The sequence below is a fragment of the Schistocerca serialis genome, chromosome 4 (genome assembly GCF_023864345.2).
Source record: "Schistocerca serialis cubense isolate TAMUIC-IGC-003099 chromosome 4, iqSchSeri2.2, whole genome shotgun sequence".
NCBI classification, from domain to species: Eukaryota; Metazoa; Arthropoda; class Insecta; order Orthoptera; family Acrididae; genus Schistocerca; species Schistocerca serialis.
The window spans coordinates 902,169,665-902,184,559 of NC_064641.1; the positions used below are offsets into that span (position 1 = coordinate 902,169,665).

The 14,895-nt window shown below is 43.0% G+C and overlaps 1 protein-coding gene across 1 annotated transcript in view; it reads right to left on the reverse strand.

Annotated features, from left to right (window-relative positions):
• The window catches only part of LOC126474836 (arylsulfatase B-like), an 80,552-nt gene that overhangs the window by 43,364 nt on the left and 22,293 nt on the right, over positions 1–14,895 (reverse strand). Inside the window, exon 4 of the mRNA XM_050102313.1 lies at positions 4,173–4,422. Coding sequence (XP_049958270.1) covers positions 4,173–4,422 — 250 coding nt within the window. The remainder of the gene's footprint in view (positions 1–4,172; positions 4,423–14,895) is intronic.

Below are 14,895 nucleotides of genomic sequence, written 5' to 3' on the forward strand. Positions count from 1 at the left end.
AGAAATTGATGAAATGTATGATGAGATAAATGAACTTATTCAGGTAGTGAAGGGAGACGAAAATTTAGTAGTCATGGGTGACTGGAACTGGACAGAAGGAAAAGGAAGAGAAGGATACGTAGTAGGTGAATATGGATGGGGGCTAAGAAATGAAAGAGGAAGCCGTCTAGTAGAATTTTGCACAGAGCATAACTTAATCATAGCTAACACTTGGTTCAAGAATCATGAAAGAAGGTTGTATACATGGAAGAACCCTGGAGATACTAGAAGGTTTCGGATAGATTATATAATGGTAAGACAGAGATTTAGGAACCAGGTTTTAAATTGTAAGACATTTCCAGGGGCAGATGTGGACTTTGACCACAATCTATTGGTTACGAACTGTAGACTAAAACTGAAGAAACTGCAAAAAGGTGGGAATTTAAGGAGATGGGACCTGGAAAAACTGAAAGAACCAGGGTTGTACAGAGTTTCAGGGAGAGCATAAGGGAACAATTGACAGGAATGGGGGATAGAAACAGTAGAACAAGAATGGGTAGCTTTGAGGAATGACATAGTGAAGGCAGCAGAGCATGAAGTAGGTAGAAAGACGAGATCTAGTAGAAATCCTTGGGTAACAGAAGAGATACTGAATTTAATAGATGAAAGGAGAAAATACAAGAATGCAACAAGTGAAGCAGGCAAAAAGGAATACAAACGACTCAAAAATGAGATCGACAGGAAGTGCAAAATGGCTAAGCAGGGATGGCTAGAGGACAAATGTAAGGATGTAGAGGCTTATCTCACGAGGGGTAAGATAGATACTGCTTATAGGAAAATTAAAGAGACCTTTGGAGAAAAGAAAACCACTTGAATGCTTATCAAAGGCTCAGATGGAAACCCAGTTCTAAGCAAAGAGGGGAAAGTAGAAAGTTGGAAGGAGTATATAGAGGGTCTATACAGGGGCAATGTTCTTGAGGGCAATATTATGGAAATGGAAGAGGAGGTAAATGAAGATGAAATGGGAGATATCATACTGCGTGAAGAGTTTGACAGAGCACTGAAAGACCTAAGTCGAAACAAGGCCCCGGGAGTAGACAACATTCCATTAGGACTACTGACAGCCTTGGGAGAGCCAGTCCTGACAAAACGCTACCTTCTGGTGAGCAAGATGTGTGAGATAGGCAAAATTCCCTCAGACTTCAAGAAGAATATAATAATTCCAATACCAAAGAAAGCAGGTGTTGACAGACGAGAAAATTACAGAACTATCAGTTTAATAAGTCACAGCTGCAAAATACCAAAGCGAATTCTTTACAGACGAATGGAAAAACAGGTAGAAGCCGACCTCGGGGAAGATCAGTTTGGATTCCATAGAAATGTTGGAACACGTGAGGCAATACTGACCCTACGACTTATCTTAGAAGGAAGATTAAGGAAAGGCAAACCTACATATTTAGTATTTATAGACTTAGAGACAGCTTTTGACATTGTTGACTGAAATACTCTCTTTCAAATTCTGAAGGTGGCAGAGTTAAAATACAGGGAGCGAAAGGCTATTTACAATTTGTACAGAAACCAGATGGCAGTTATAAGAGTCGAAGGACATGAAAGGGAAGCAGTGGTTGGGAAGGAAGTGAGACAGGTTTGTAGCCTCTCCCTGATGCTATTCAATCTGTATATTGAGCAAGCAGCAAAGGAAAAAAAAAGAAAAGTTCGGAGCAGGTATTAAAATCCATGGCGAAGTAATAAAAACTTTGAGATTCGTTGATGACATTGTAATTCTGTCAGAGACAGCAAAGGGCCTGGAAGAGCAGTTGATTGAAATAGACAGTGTCTTGAAAGGAGGGTGTAAGATGAACATCAACAATAGCAAAACGAGGATAATGGAATGTAGTCGAATTATGTCGGGTGATGCTGAGGGAATTAGATTAGGAAATAAGACACTTAAAGTAGTAAAGGAGTTTAGCTATTTGGGGAGCAAAATAACTGACGAAGGTCGAAGTAGAGATGATATAAAATGTAGACTGACAATGGCAAGGAAGCGTTTGTGAAGAAGAGAAATTTGTTAACACCGAGTATTGATTTAAGCGTCAGGAAGTCGTGTCTGAAAGTATTTGTATGGAGTATAGCCATGTATGGAAGTGAAACATGGACGATAAATAGTTTAGACAAGAAGAGAATAGAACGTTTCGAAATTTGCTGTTACAGAAGAATGCTGAAGATTGGATGGGTAGATCACATAACAAATGAGGAGGTATTGATTAGAATTGGGGAGTAGAGGAGTTTGTGGCACAACGTGACTAGAAGAGGGGATGAGTTGGTAGGACATGTTCTGTGGCATCAAGGGATCACCAATTCAGTACTGAAGGGTCAGCGTGGAGAGTAAAAATCGTAGAGGGAGACCAGGAGATGAATATACTAAGCAGATTCAGAAGGATGTATGCTGCAGTAGGTACTGGGAAATGAAGAATCTTGCACAGGATAGAGTAGCATGGAGAGCTGCAACAAACCAGTCTCAGGACTGAAGACCACAACTACAACAACATGACTATATTATACGAAATACATTATTTGTCATTTGTTGTGTGACTGTCTGTCAGTTCATATGCTAAGCCCCCTTCTCTAAGAAAAGGAAATGGCACGTTGACATTTGTGTCGCAAACTAAAGTTTGTAGTTCCTTGGCTGTGTAATTAATACAAACTTCTGAGTCGGTACAATCAAAAGATATGGCCAGTTATGTCACAAATTTTGATGCTAGCAACTCACTCATTCAAAACTACAGGACAATTCCCCTTAACCTAGAATCCCGAAATTCGCGAAAGACAAGTTTTCATAGTTTTGGTAAAGAGAAAAATCCTAATATTATTAAATTGCAATTATATGATATAATACTAAATTTTACTTCGCCTGTGAAAAGCATGTTGTTGTTGTTGTGTTGTGGTCTTCAGTCCAGAGACTGGTTTGCTGCAGCTCTCCACGCTACTCTATTCTGTGCAAGCTGCTTCATCTCGCAGTACCTACTGCAACCTACATCCTTGTGAATCTGTTTAGTGTATTCATCTCTTGGTCTCCCTCTACGATTTTTACCCGGCACGCTGCGCTCCAATACTAAATTGGTGATCCCTTCATGCCTCAGAATAGCCCTACCAATCGATCCCTTCTTCTTGTCAAGTTGTGAGACTATTTTCTCTTCACTCCAATTCTGTTCAATAACTCATCATTAGTTATGTGATCTACCCAAAAAAGCATAAGAGAAAATATTACTGATAGTAAACATAAATTGCGAGTTTTACTCATGTTTTATTTAATAAGTAAACAAAAAAGATTTTATTGAATATTCTCTCTCTACATATGTAAATTGAAGTATGTTGCACTCTTTGTTTGGTGTATCGCAGGTTGACTCGGCGACTACTGTCGAAATTTTGATACAGTCTTGGAAGTCCCGGGACCAATATCTGGCTAATATCGATCTCGACAACGGGTAAAATCGTCGAGACTCGCGATTTCCAGGATCGATGAGCTTTTGACATAAATAATTAAGTTTGTACGGAATGCACACTGCCTGAATCCTACCCGCATTTCCCTAATTTTGTTACAGAGGTTCCTCTTCTAGACCTTGAATAGGCGCCGGCCGGTATGGCCGAGCGACCGCTACGGTTGGAGGTTCGAACCCTGCCTCGGGCATGGATGTGTGTGATGTCCTTAGGTTAGTTGGGTTTAAGTAGTTCTAAGTTCTAGGGTACTGATGACCTCAGATGTTAAGTCCCATAGTGCTCCGAGCCATTGTGAACCTTGAATAGGCAATCTTTTTTATGTATCTGGCGATAAGACGCACACTTTTGGTCGCAAATGTCTTCCACCTCTGCTTTTGTGATAGGTGATTTATATTCTAAGCACATTTTCGAGCAGCTCTCAGTGTTAGAGATGACGCACTTCCCTTATAATAAGAACAGCGTCTTCCTTGACAAGTTCGTTTGACGAGCACGAAAGTGTCACGAAGATGCCCATCCACCTCCAGTGGTAAGACGTCGTGTGCCTTGGGCCTAGTGCCAGTTATACAGAAAGTGCCCTTCGCCACACGTCTTGATGTGAATTGCGGAGAACAACTTCGTTTCATATTTCGGATTATTGGCCTATCAGCGTTCACCTGTATGCGTTCTTGTTTACGAAAGACGGTTCTTCAGCCAACCTGCGTATATGCGCCTGTTGGGGTCCGATATGTAGAGGAACTTGTTGATGGCGTCCTGAGGCGCGGTGACGGGGGCGGCGGGGTTCCCCGAGTGGCAGGCCTGGTGCGCCAAGTACAGGAAGAGCGGCCTCTCCGTGTCGTGCTCCAGGATGAGCCGCTCCGCCTCCTCCGTGTAGACGTCCGTGGAGTAGCGGCCGGCGAGCTCCCACGCCGTCGTCAGGTTCTTCCACAGGATGTAGCCGTTCAGATCCTGTAGGGAAAAAAATAATACCAGATTCGTAGAGGGCTTTGATGAATTACGTTGCGGCCTACATCTACATCTACCTGATTACTCTGATATTCACAACAAAGTCCCTGGCAGAGGGTTCAATGAACCACCTGCATGCTGTCTCTCTACCGTCCCACTCTCGAACGCCACGCGGGAAAAACGAACACTTAATTTTTTCTGTGAGAGCCCTGATTCCTCTTATTTTATAGTGATGGCCATTTCTCCCTATGTAGGTGGGTGCCAACAGAATATTTTCACAATCGGAGGAGAAAACTGGTGGTTGATATTTCTTGAGAAGATCCCGTCGCAACGAAAAACGCCTTTGTTTTAATGATTGTCACTCCAATTCACGTATCATGTCTGTGACACTATCTGCCCTATTTCGCGATAATACAAAACGAGTTGCCCTTCTTTGTACTTTTTCGATGTCATCTGTGAGTCCTACCTGATGCGGATCCCACACTGCGCAGCAATAGGGCGGACAAGTATAGTGTGAGCAGTCTCTTTGGTAGACCTGTTGCACCTTCTAAGCGTTTTGCCAGTGAATCACAGTCTTTGGTTTGCTCTACCCAAAATATTATCTATGTGATCGTACCAATTTTTGTTATTGGTAATTATAATTGTTGTGGGTAGGCAGGAGAGCCAACACCTTAATAATAGAGGAAGCCGAAAGGCACGCGTTTTAGCTCACGCAGGCTGGCGTGAGGTCTGGAACAGGACAAGGAAATTAGAATTTAGATAAACGGACGTAGCTGGTGGAATACTTAACTTTAATCCATTAATGATGAGCGTCGCTCTTGACTGTACATGACTCAGTTTCAATAGTAACTGGTAATGGCGCCATGCTAGGTCGTAACAAATGACGTAGCTGAAGGCTATGCTAACTATCGTCTCGGCAAATGAGTGCGTATTTCGTCAGTGAACCATCGCTAGCAAAGTCGGTTGTACAACTGGGGCGAGTGCTAGGAAGCCTCTCTAGACCTGCCATGTGGCGGCGCTCGGTCTGCAATCACTGATAGTGGCGACACGCGCGTCCGACGTATACTAACGGACCGCGGCCGGTTTAAAGGCTACCACCTAGCATGTGTGGTGTCTGGCGGTGACACCACAATAATCTCTAAGTATTTAGTTGAATTTACACCCGTCAGATTTGTGTGACCTATCGCGTAATCGAAATTTAGCTGATTTATTTTAGTACTTACATGAATAACTTCACAATTTTCTTTATTCAGGGTCAATTGCCACTTTTCGCACTGAGAGGTTCCATGCCTTATTTTGCATGTCTCCCCTCATTTTCACCAATTTTATTAATGTTCTATGTCATTGCACGGTAGTAACAGACAGAATAAGGTTATTGCAATGAGAGTATTTGTACTGAGAACTCAAAAACTACTTTTCACTTGATTCCCACGCATGTTGGTTCTGTTGGTGACCTGTGCGAGGCCAACATCGGAGGACGCGGAACGGCACACTGCGTTTCCGATTGGGAGCTGTGCTTCCCTGAGTTCTGAGGGGTTCTTACAATAGGCTTAGGCGCCTGGTGGAACGACTGACGTCGGTCGAATTTCGCCTGTTGTATGCAGGGCGAAACGACCTGCGAGACCTCTGAGTGTCACCGCAGTTTATGTGTTTACGGTTCCGGCGCGTCCAGAACGAAGATTCCTGGCACCAAATGACTGCATTGTCCTCATGATTCTGAGAATACTTGTGCTCTGTACCCTGCTAGGTGCGACTGTCTGGCACCAGATGGCCGGTGGTCTAGGCAGGTTGTTTTCGCAGCCAGTCAAACGGTAAGTTCAGTGCCCATAGGTGAATAGCAGAGGCATGATTGATCAACTTAAACGGACGCTAGTAGACGTGATGAAGCCCTGCTAGAAATTGGAGAGAACGGTCGCTATTGGCGTGAATGATGTTTCGAGGCAGTGTGGGGGAATTTTGGAATCAGAACTGAATGCTGATTCGAAGTTTTCGAGGAGAGTAGGGAGTTGAGCGATGCTGGCTTCGCTGATTGGATCGCATCACAGAGTAGGGATTCGGGATCTGATCTTCGTCGGCGTCGCTCGTTTTCAGTACTTACTCTGGTGGCCGCTGCAGAAACGCCGACACAGCATCCTGAAAGGCGACGTTATGCCGCCAATAATTCAATTTCTAGCAATTAATAAAATATTACGGGTCATTAGGCGATGGTCGAATGGATTTCACTTTAACGTACGACGTTCCGTCCCCACCTGCGGAGGACATTTTCGAGACGGATCGTAGCTTTGCTGAATGTCCGATTGGGCATGGATGTGTGTGATATCCTTAGGTTAGTTACGTTTAACTAGTTCTAAGTTCTCGGAGACTAATGACCTCAGAAGTTGAGTCCCATAGTGCTCAGAGCCAGTTGAACCATTTGAATGTCCGATTGACACCCTGCCTCGCTACTGACCACAGCAAACTTCCGTTTCCGCGAGCTTCTGCACAGAGGCGTGACGTCACATGTTTTGAATATGTCCGCTATCATGGTTGTTCAAAGTGGTTCAAATGGCTCTAAGCACTATGGGACTTAACATCTGAGGTCATCAGTCCCCTGAGACTTAGAACTACTTAAACCTAACAACCTAAGGACATCACACACATCCAGCCCCGAGGCAGGATTTGAACCTGCGTCTGTAGCAGTCGCGCGGTTCAGGACTGATGTGCCTATAACCGCTCGGCCACAACGGCCAGGCAGCCCATGATGGAAGACTGGAACATATCTTTTCGGCACCGGAATCCAAATTTCATTCAATTTCACGCCCTCCTCCTTGCTATTGAAATTCTTGGGGCGTTTCACGATCTCTATGGGTTTTCTGTATAGCCTTCTGTGGTATCTGCTTGTTGCTGCCAGTACTTCTATCAAAATGAATGTATTGGTCTCCTGGCTGTAAGGTATGTTCCGCAACGGCTGATCCGTCAATCTGTTCTCTTCTGCAATTGCCCTTGTGCTCTTCGAGTCGTTTTTAGACAGCTCTTTTTGTAGTACCCACTTACACCTCCCCACAACTACACGGAATCCTATAAATTCCAGCTTTTTCCAGTGGTTGGCGAGCATCCTTGGCCGGTTTTAGGTGACGATGTATCTTCCGTGTGGGTGTGTAAATTACCGCTATGTTCCGCTTTATCCGGTGGATAGCACCAAGGCTATACAGAGAGGCCCCAGGAAATTTAATATGAAGGAGAAGGGTGTGAAATCGAAAGAAATTTGGATTCAGGTGCTGGAAAAATGTGTTCCAGTCTTCCACCATGGGTTGGTAGTAACAGCGGGCGACGGCAGTCGACAACGGCCAATTGCGCTGGCATATTCAAAACATGTGACGTCACGCCTATGCGCAGAAACTCGCGGAAGAGAAATTTTACTGTAGTTGGTAGCGAGCCAGGGTGTGAGTCGGACATTCTAGAAAACTGCGATCCCCCTTGAAAATGGCCTCCACAGATGGGGATGAAACGCAAGGTCTTAAAGTGGAATTCCTTCGTTGTTCAACACAGTACAGAACAACTTGTCGTTTCCTCAGCCGAGTATCTTACGCGAGCGTACCGCCACCCGTAATACACACGGCTGCAGGGAGAGGAAATGGTCGCATCTCCGACCATAGCAGCATTACTTCCGCGCCGTGCTGTGGATCGGCATTTATAAGTCGAAGCTACTCATCAAGAACCATCAATGTAAACGTGCTGTTCTACGAAATTACAGGTAGCCATGACGATTCCGGCTTTCGAGCAGGATCAGTGGGGTTGAAGTTGCTCAGTTCCCACTGTCACTCAGCACTACCAGCCGATCACCAATCATCTTTAGTTCAGCTTGGGGCTACTGCAAGTCTGTGGTAGGTGCACGGTTCTACCAGGTGTCTACACAAGCCATGGGCCTTATGTCACAAGAGCTAATACGGTAAGTGGTCAGCAAGGAGGCGGTGCCAAAAGCCACTGTGACGCTGCACAGGCTTTATGCCATTCCCGATGTCACTTACTGCCTAGTAGCCACGATCGGAAATTGGGACACAACTGTAGGAGAGGTGTATGGAAGGTATTAACAAATAAAAGTATTTTGCTGCTACTAAGCGGAGGAAGCAGATTGGTGGAAAGAGTACACTGACTGCCTCTCAGATGAGCGGGGGGCAACTGCTCTGATGATGAGACAGAGGAAGAACTCAGAATCGATACGGAAGACATAGGGAACCCAGTATTACGAGTTTGAAAGCTCTTTGGAAGAATGAAGATCAACTAAGGCACAAGAGAAACATAACCTTCCTTCAGAATTTCTGAAATCATTGTGGGGAACTGACAACGAAGCCACCATTGAGGATGATGTGTAGAAATGATGAGTGTGGAGACATACCATCACAGTATCGAAAAAATATCCACACATTCACGAAGACATTAAAAGCAGGTAAGTGCAAGATCTGTCACACAAACATTTTAGGCCTGGCAGATGCATCCAAGTTGCTGAGAAATATTATGTATAGAACATTGCAAGAGACAACTAAGAATCTTTTAGATTACGATCACTTTGGCTTTTGGACTGGTAAAGGTACCAGAGAGAGAGAGTTCTGACGTTGTGGTTGATGATGGAAACAACGGTGGAAAAAATCAAGGAACTTTTTACGACCTGTCGGGCTGCAAAAGCGTTCCACGATGTAAAATAGTGCTGGATGTTCGAAATCCTGAGAAAAATAGGGGTAAGCTCTAGGGAAAGATTGGTAATATACAGTATGTGGAAGAACCGAGAGGGAAGACTAAGACTAGAAGACCAAGGAAGATGTGATTGGATTAAGAAGTGTGTAAGACGGGGATGTACTCCTTCGACCTTACTCTTCAGACTACATAACGAAGAAGCAACGACGGAAATAAAAGGATGTTTCAAGAATGGAAACTAAATTCAGGTTGAAAGTATGTCAAAGATAATGTTTCTCAATGACATTGCTAACCTCAGTGAAAGTGAAGAAAAATCGCAGGATGTTATGAGTCGAATGAAATGCATGAATATACAATATGCAGTGAGGATAAATCGAAGAAGTAGCAGAAGTGAGAACAGCAATAAACTTAACATGAGAACCAGGATCACGAAGTAGGTGAAGTTAAAGAATTCTGGCACCTAGGAATCAAAATGGCACATGATGAGCAAGAACATAAAAAGGAGACTAACACTGACAAAAAGAGCATTTCCGGCCAGAAGAACTCTGTTAGATGTACGTTTAGAGGACAGCATTGCATAATAGTGAAACACGTACTGTGGGAAAACCTAAACAGAAGAGAATAGAAGCATTTGAGTCACAGAAGAATATTGAAAATTAGGTGGACTAATACGGTAAGGAATGAGGAGTTTCTCAGCAGAATCAGCGAGGAAAGGAGTATAAGGAAAACACTGACAGGAAGAAGAGAGAGGGTGAAAAGACATTTGTTAAGATATCAGGGAATAACCTCCATGCAACTACAGGGAGCCGCAGAAGGTAACAACTGTACAGGAAGACAGAGGCTGAAATAAATTTCAGCAAATAATTGACAGTGTAGGTTGCAATTGCTACTCTGAGATGAAAAGTTTGGCTCAGGAGAAGAATCCAAAGCTGACTGCAAGAAAGCAGTCAGAAGCCTGACAATTAAAAGAAAACAAAAATAAAATAATAATTCCACGAGCACTTGCTCATCCTCACAATTGTGAATCACGTCTCTCCTACTGAATAAGTGGCCATACCTCCTAACATACGCATGTCAGAGCCTATATTTACTGACATCTTTTTCTTCTTTTTGCCCACACTGCCTCCTGGAAAAACACGGAAAGCAAAAAGTTGGCAGAAGAAAAGATCTGTTTCACAGTGCTGAAGATGAAGAAGTGCTCATAGATTCTGAGGTGCTCTGGTTAGAGCCCCTGATCACTGAGACATTTTTGCTTCTAATATCGTGTACTTTCAGCTGTATGAGTTTACGCTGATAATTATAGTACTCCCTACAGAGTTATGATAGACGGTGTAGAGAGTGCATAGATTAACAAGGGATTTTAAACAACTAGTATTCGGAGAGGAAATGGGTAATACAGGTAGGGTTCTTTTATGTCATGCTCCGTGGGAACAAATTGAGGAACAAGCCTCCACTGTCGTGCAACGAGTCAGTACATGAATTTACAACGTAAGAGTAATAACAGAAAAAATTAAACTTATGTGAATCCTGTACATACGACAAACCGTAAGTTTAAATAAACGTAATCAACAAAGTAACCCAGGAATTCGTTTAATTTATTTTTTATTTTTACAGGAGTTCTTCGGCAGATTAGAAGGTAATGAGAAAGCTCTTCAGTAGAGATCTGAAAGTCCTGCTAAGCTTTTGTAGTTCTTCTGGCAGCTTATTGAACATGGATGCAGCAGAATACTGCACGTCTCTTTTCACAAGTGTTAAGGAGACGCTTTCCAAATGCAGACTGGATTTACATGTATTGAAAGGCCGATGGCAGGATTCCCAGGCTACTGAACAGCTGTCCACAATAGGTTCGCAGACTTACACCTCATACTGCTCGAACCGCCCGTTTGTGAGCCAAATCAGAAGAATTACCAAAAAAATTATATTACACGTCATAAGAGAAAGAAAATAAGCAACGTGTTGAATTGTCGCTTATTTCAGGGCCTGTTCTAATGCTAAACAAATCATCCTTGAAAATGGGCTTCCCACAACAGCTTAGTACCTATCTGAACGTCTATGAATTTGACTTGTTCAGTCTCACAAATCACATGTCCACACTGTGGAATCAGAATATCAGTTATTGTTGAATTGTAAGTTAGAAACTATAAAAACTGATTCTTACTGTGATTCGCCATAAATTTATTTTCTATTACCCATGATGTTATGTCTTGAACTGAATTACAAGGTAATGTGTCAGTACTGAAAACAGCGTCCTTCCATACCTAGCTGGAGTCATCAGCAAACAGAAATATTTTAGAGTCAGCTGTAATACTAGAGGGCGTATCGTTTATATAAATAAGAAACAGTAGCGGCCCAAGCTCCGACCTCAGCGACAGCCCCCACCTAACTGTGCCCATTGGGACTGCACGTCATAGCCACTCTTAATACTGCGGGGAACGACTTTCTGCTGTCTGTTCTTAAAGCAAACGATGAACCACTTGTGAGCTACCTCCCACCTCCCTCACCCCCTCTGTATTCCACAATGGTCCAAAATTTCTGATAAAATCAATAAAACACAATCAAACATATTAGATAAATCAATGTAGGTGCCCTGCGTTCGCAGCCTTTGATTTAATCCGTCCGCAGCCTCCCAGCGAAAAAAGAATATAGCATTTTCAGTTGTTAAACCGCTTCTAAGACCAAGCTGTACATCTGACAGGTAATTATATGAATTGAAATGATCAATTACCCTTGTATATACAGCTCAGTAAGTAAATTTAGCAAACATCGATGGTTTAGAAACAGGTTTAAAATTGTCTGCATTATCCCTTTCTCGTTTTCTGTAAAGTGGCTTCACTACTGAGTACTTCAGTCGGTCAGGCACTGACCATACCGAACGAAAAGTTACAGATATGGCTAAGTACTGGGCTAACATATGCAAAGCGGTACTTAAGTATTTTGCTAGATACCCCGACATATCCGCGAGAGTGATTTGATTGTTCGCTCAGTCTCCCCACTGTCTGTTTCATGGAGGAGTATTTCAGATACCAGTCTCGGAAATCTATTTTCTGAGAGAGTTATATGGTTCGCTGAAGCAATTAAGCTTCTACTCAGTTCCTCTGCTACATTCAGAAGTGATCACTAAATGTTGAACACGTATCCGACTTATCACTAACTGAAACGTTGCTACTACGTACTGACTTCATATTCTCAACCTGGTACTGCTGAGAAGACATTTCCTTCATGACTGACCAGATGCTTTTAGTTTTATCCTGAGAAATAGCAATTCTACTTGCGTACCAAATACTTTCTTCGTTCCTAATAACATTTTTGAGCACCTTGCAGCACTGTTTGTAATAGGATGCTACAGCTAGAGTGTAACTACCGCTAACATTTTGGTATAAATTCCACTTTGTTCTACACGATACTCTTCCCCTAGTCAGCCAGTCAGGCTGCCTGTTAGTGACAGTACACTGTTCTGAGCGTTCTAGTGGAAAGCAACTTTCGAACGGCGTGAGAAATGTGTTGAGGAAAGCATTATATTTATCGTATAGGCTATCAGCAGCATAAACATCCTGACACACTTGTCCCATAATGATGCTTAAGACAGTCCTTATTGCATCTGAAGTAGCTGACTCTCTGGCGGCTCTCTGCATATCGACCCTTGCCGTCTGTTGTGATCTTTGGTCGTCGGTTGTGGCTCGAGCGCGAGGTGAGGTGCTCTGGCGGAGAGAGAACACGGTCGCTGGAGAGAGGTGAGGGCAGTACGGGCATAGCAAGTGCCTCGGGCAGTGATCGTCAATTTGGCTGGCGTTGGCTGCGCATACAGTTTGTTTTGGACTAACCAGGAAACCTCGCCTCTTCGGGGCCGGTGATGGCTATGTGGACCTGGTTCGCTTATCTGCCAACTACAGAATTTACGCTGCTGGACGTGGACTCTTGGAAATGAATTAAGGTGATTTTTCTTGCTTACGTCGTCTTACATGAACTTGCTTTCTGGCCTCAGTATCAGCACATTTGTTCTGAAGTTGTTTTAATTGCATTTTATTGTTTGCCCCTTAACTCTGAATTTATATTCATGATTTACTGTGCGGCTTGGTCTTACGAGACTGGTGCTGAATAGTAATCAAGTTATCCGCAGCAGGGTTTGAGTTGTGCTACTGGTAGCGTTATATTGAAAATATCTTATCATTGTGGGTACTTATAGTTTCGCCCTCTCTCAATACTGACATTTAGTGTGTTCCAGGCCGCACTGTGTACTGCCCAGCAAAGGTCGTATTCGACATCCTTGTTATTCCGTTAGATATTTTGTGGAGAGTTTTTGGTGTCGCTTCTGCACCAGATAAGCAGTGACTGTAAGGCAGATTTATAATTGCAAATGTTGTGAACTAGTTTTATGGATAATTTAAATGTGATCATGACTTAAGCCTTTTAGTATTTAAATTTCCTTGCGTTGTTCATTTGATTTTGCTGTTGCCCCAAAGTGTTTGTAATTTATATTTTGTACACTCAGTTGATATTGTCACTGCACTTAAGGATTCACTGGGGTGTTTCGGGCTCAGCTGCGTTAGTTTATTTTTCTGTGCACTCAGTTGGTGTCTCCGTAATTTGATATTTACTGATACGTGCTCTGTACTCCACGTGTCTATGCTAAACTTGGTTGGTTGTGATCCATGTACTGCTATGTCCGAGCCTTGTTGGAGCTTCTCATCGTTGTTTCGCACCCCCGCAGTCCAGCGGTACACTGTTTCTCCCTTCGCCTGTTGTCGATCGGTAGGCCTAACGAAACGTTAAATGTGCCTACCGTTGTGTGCGACTCTGTTACCGCAGCTCAATCCGGCACAGACGTCATATACAGGATAAGTCGTATTTGTTTTGCTACCCCTCAGACTGACACAATTTTGGAGTGTTTGCTTTAATAGCTTGTGCTCTCCAAGACATAATTAAGGTGTATTATAAAGAAAACGGTTTTCGTTTTGTTTATTACCATACCTTAGGGTTACATATTGAGAATGCCATATCTTTTTATTGTTGTGTATTGTGTATAAAAGAAAGAAAGGTTCATATGTTTATGCTTTTCTAAAAATGTTGGTCGCCATGAAGAATTTCACCCGTGGTATTCACTAAGAAGGGGACGCCATGACGTTGGGCTCACAGATTTACTTCGAATTTTGTACACCTTTAGTAGGCCATTAGAACAACGTAAAGTGCTAATAGTAAGGTGCACTTCTCTGGTAATTCCGATAAAATCCCAAGAGGAGTTTTACGCGTCTACTATGTGGCTTATGTATCATAGTGTAGGTGCCAGATCATGATGACCAAGTGATTAGGCTGCTCTTCGAGCTTTGTTAGACGAACGGTTCGAATCCGACTCAAACTTAATTATTAATCAATTTCTTTCATCAATGGTCATATCATTTAATTTGTATGACATTTGAGAAGCAATTTAACTTTTTAAAAAACGACCTTTGTTTGCATGAAATTTCCATTTATGTTTCCCATGCCTGCATGACAAATACCATCCAGCAACGTGTGATGTCGCGAGCACATCTACATGACTCTTTTGGTCTGGCATATGGTGAATAACGCTATTCGCATCATTCGTCTACAACCATCTTGCAAAGTGCAGACGCTAACCTCTTTTCTTTGTTCTTGTTTCTTAGTCTCTTTCTGTTCGTTGCATTTGTTCAGGGCGGACGTCCCATGACATCCATTCGAGTTCATCGTTGATCCGTACAATCAGTTTTTTATTACAGAGAGCTGCTACTCCTCTCACCGAACACTTATTTGACCACAACGACTTCTTATGGTCGGTACCTTCGGGCAAAT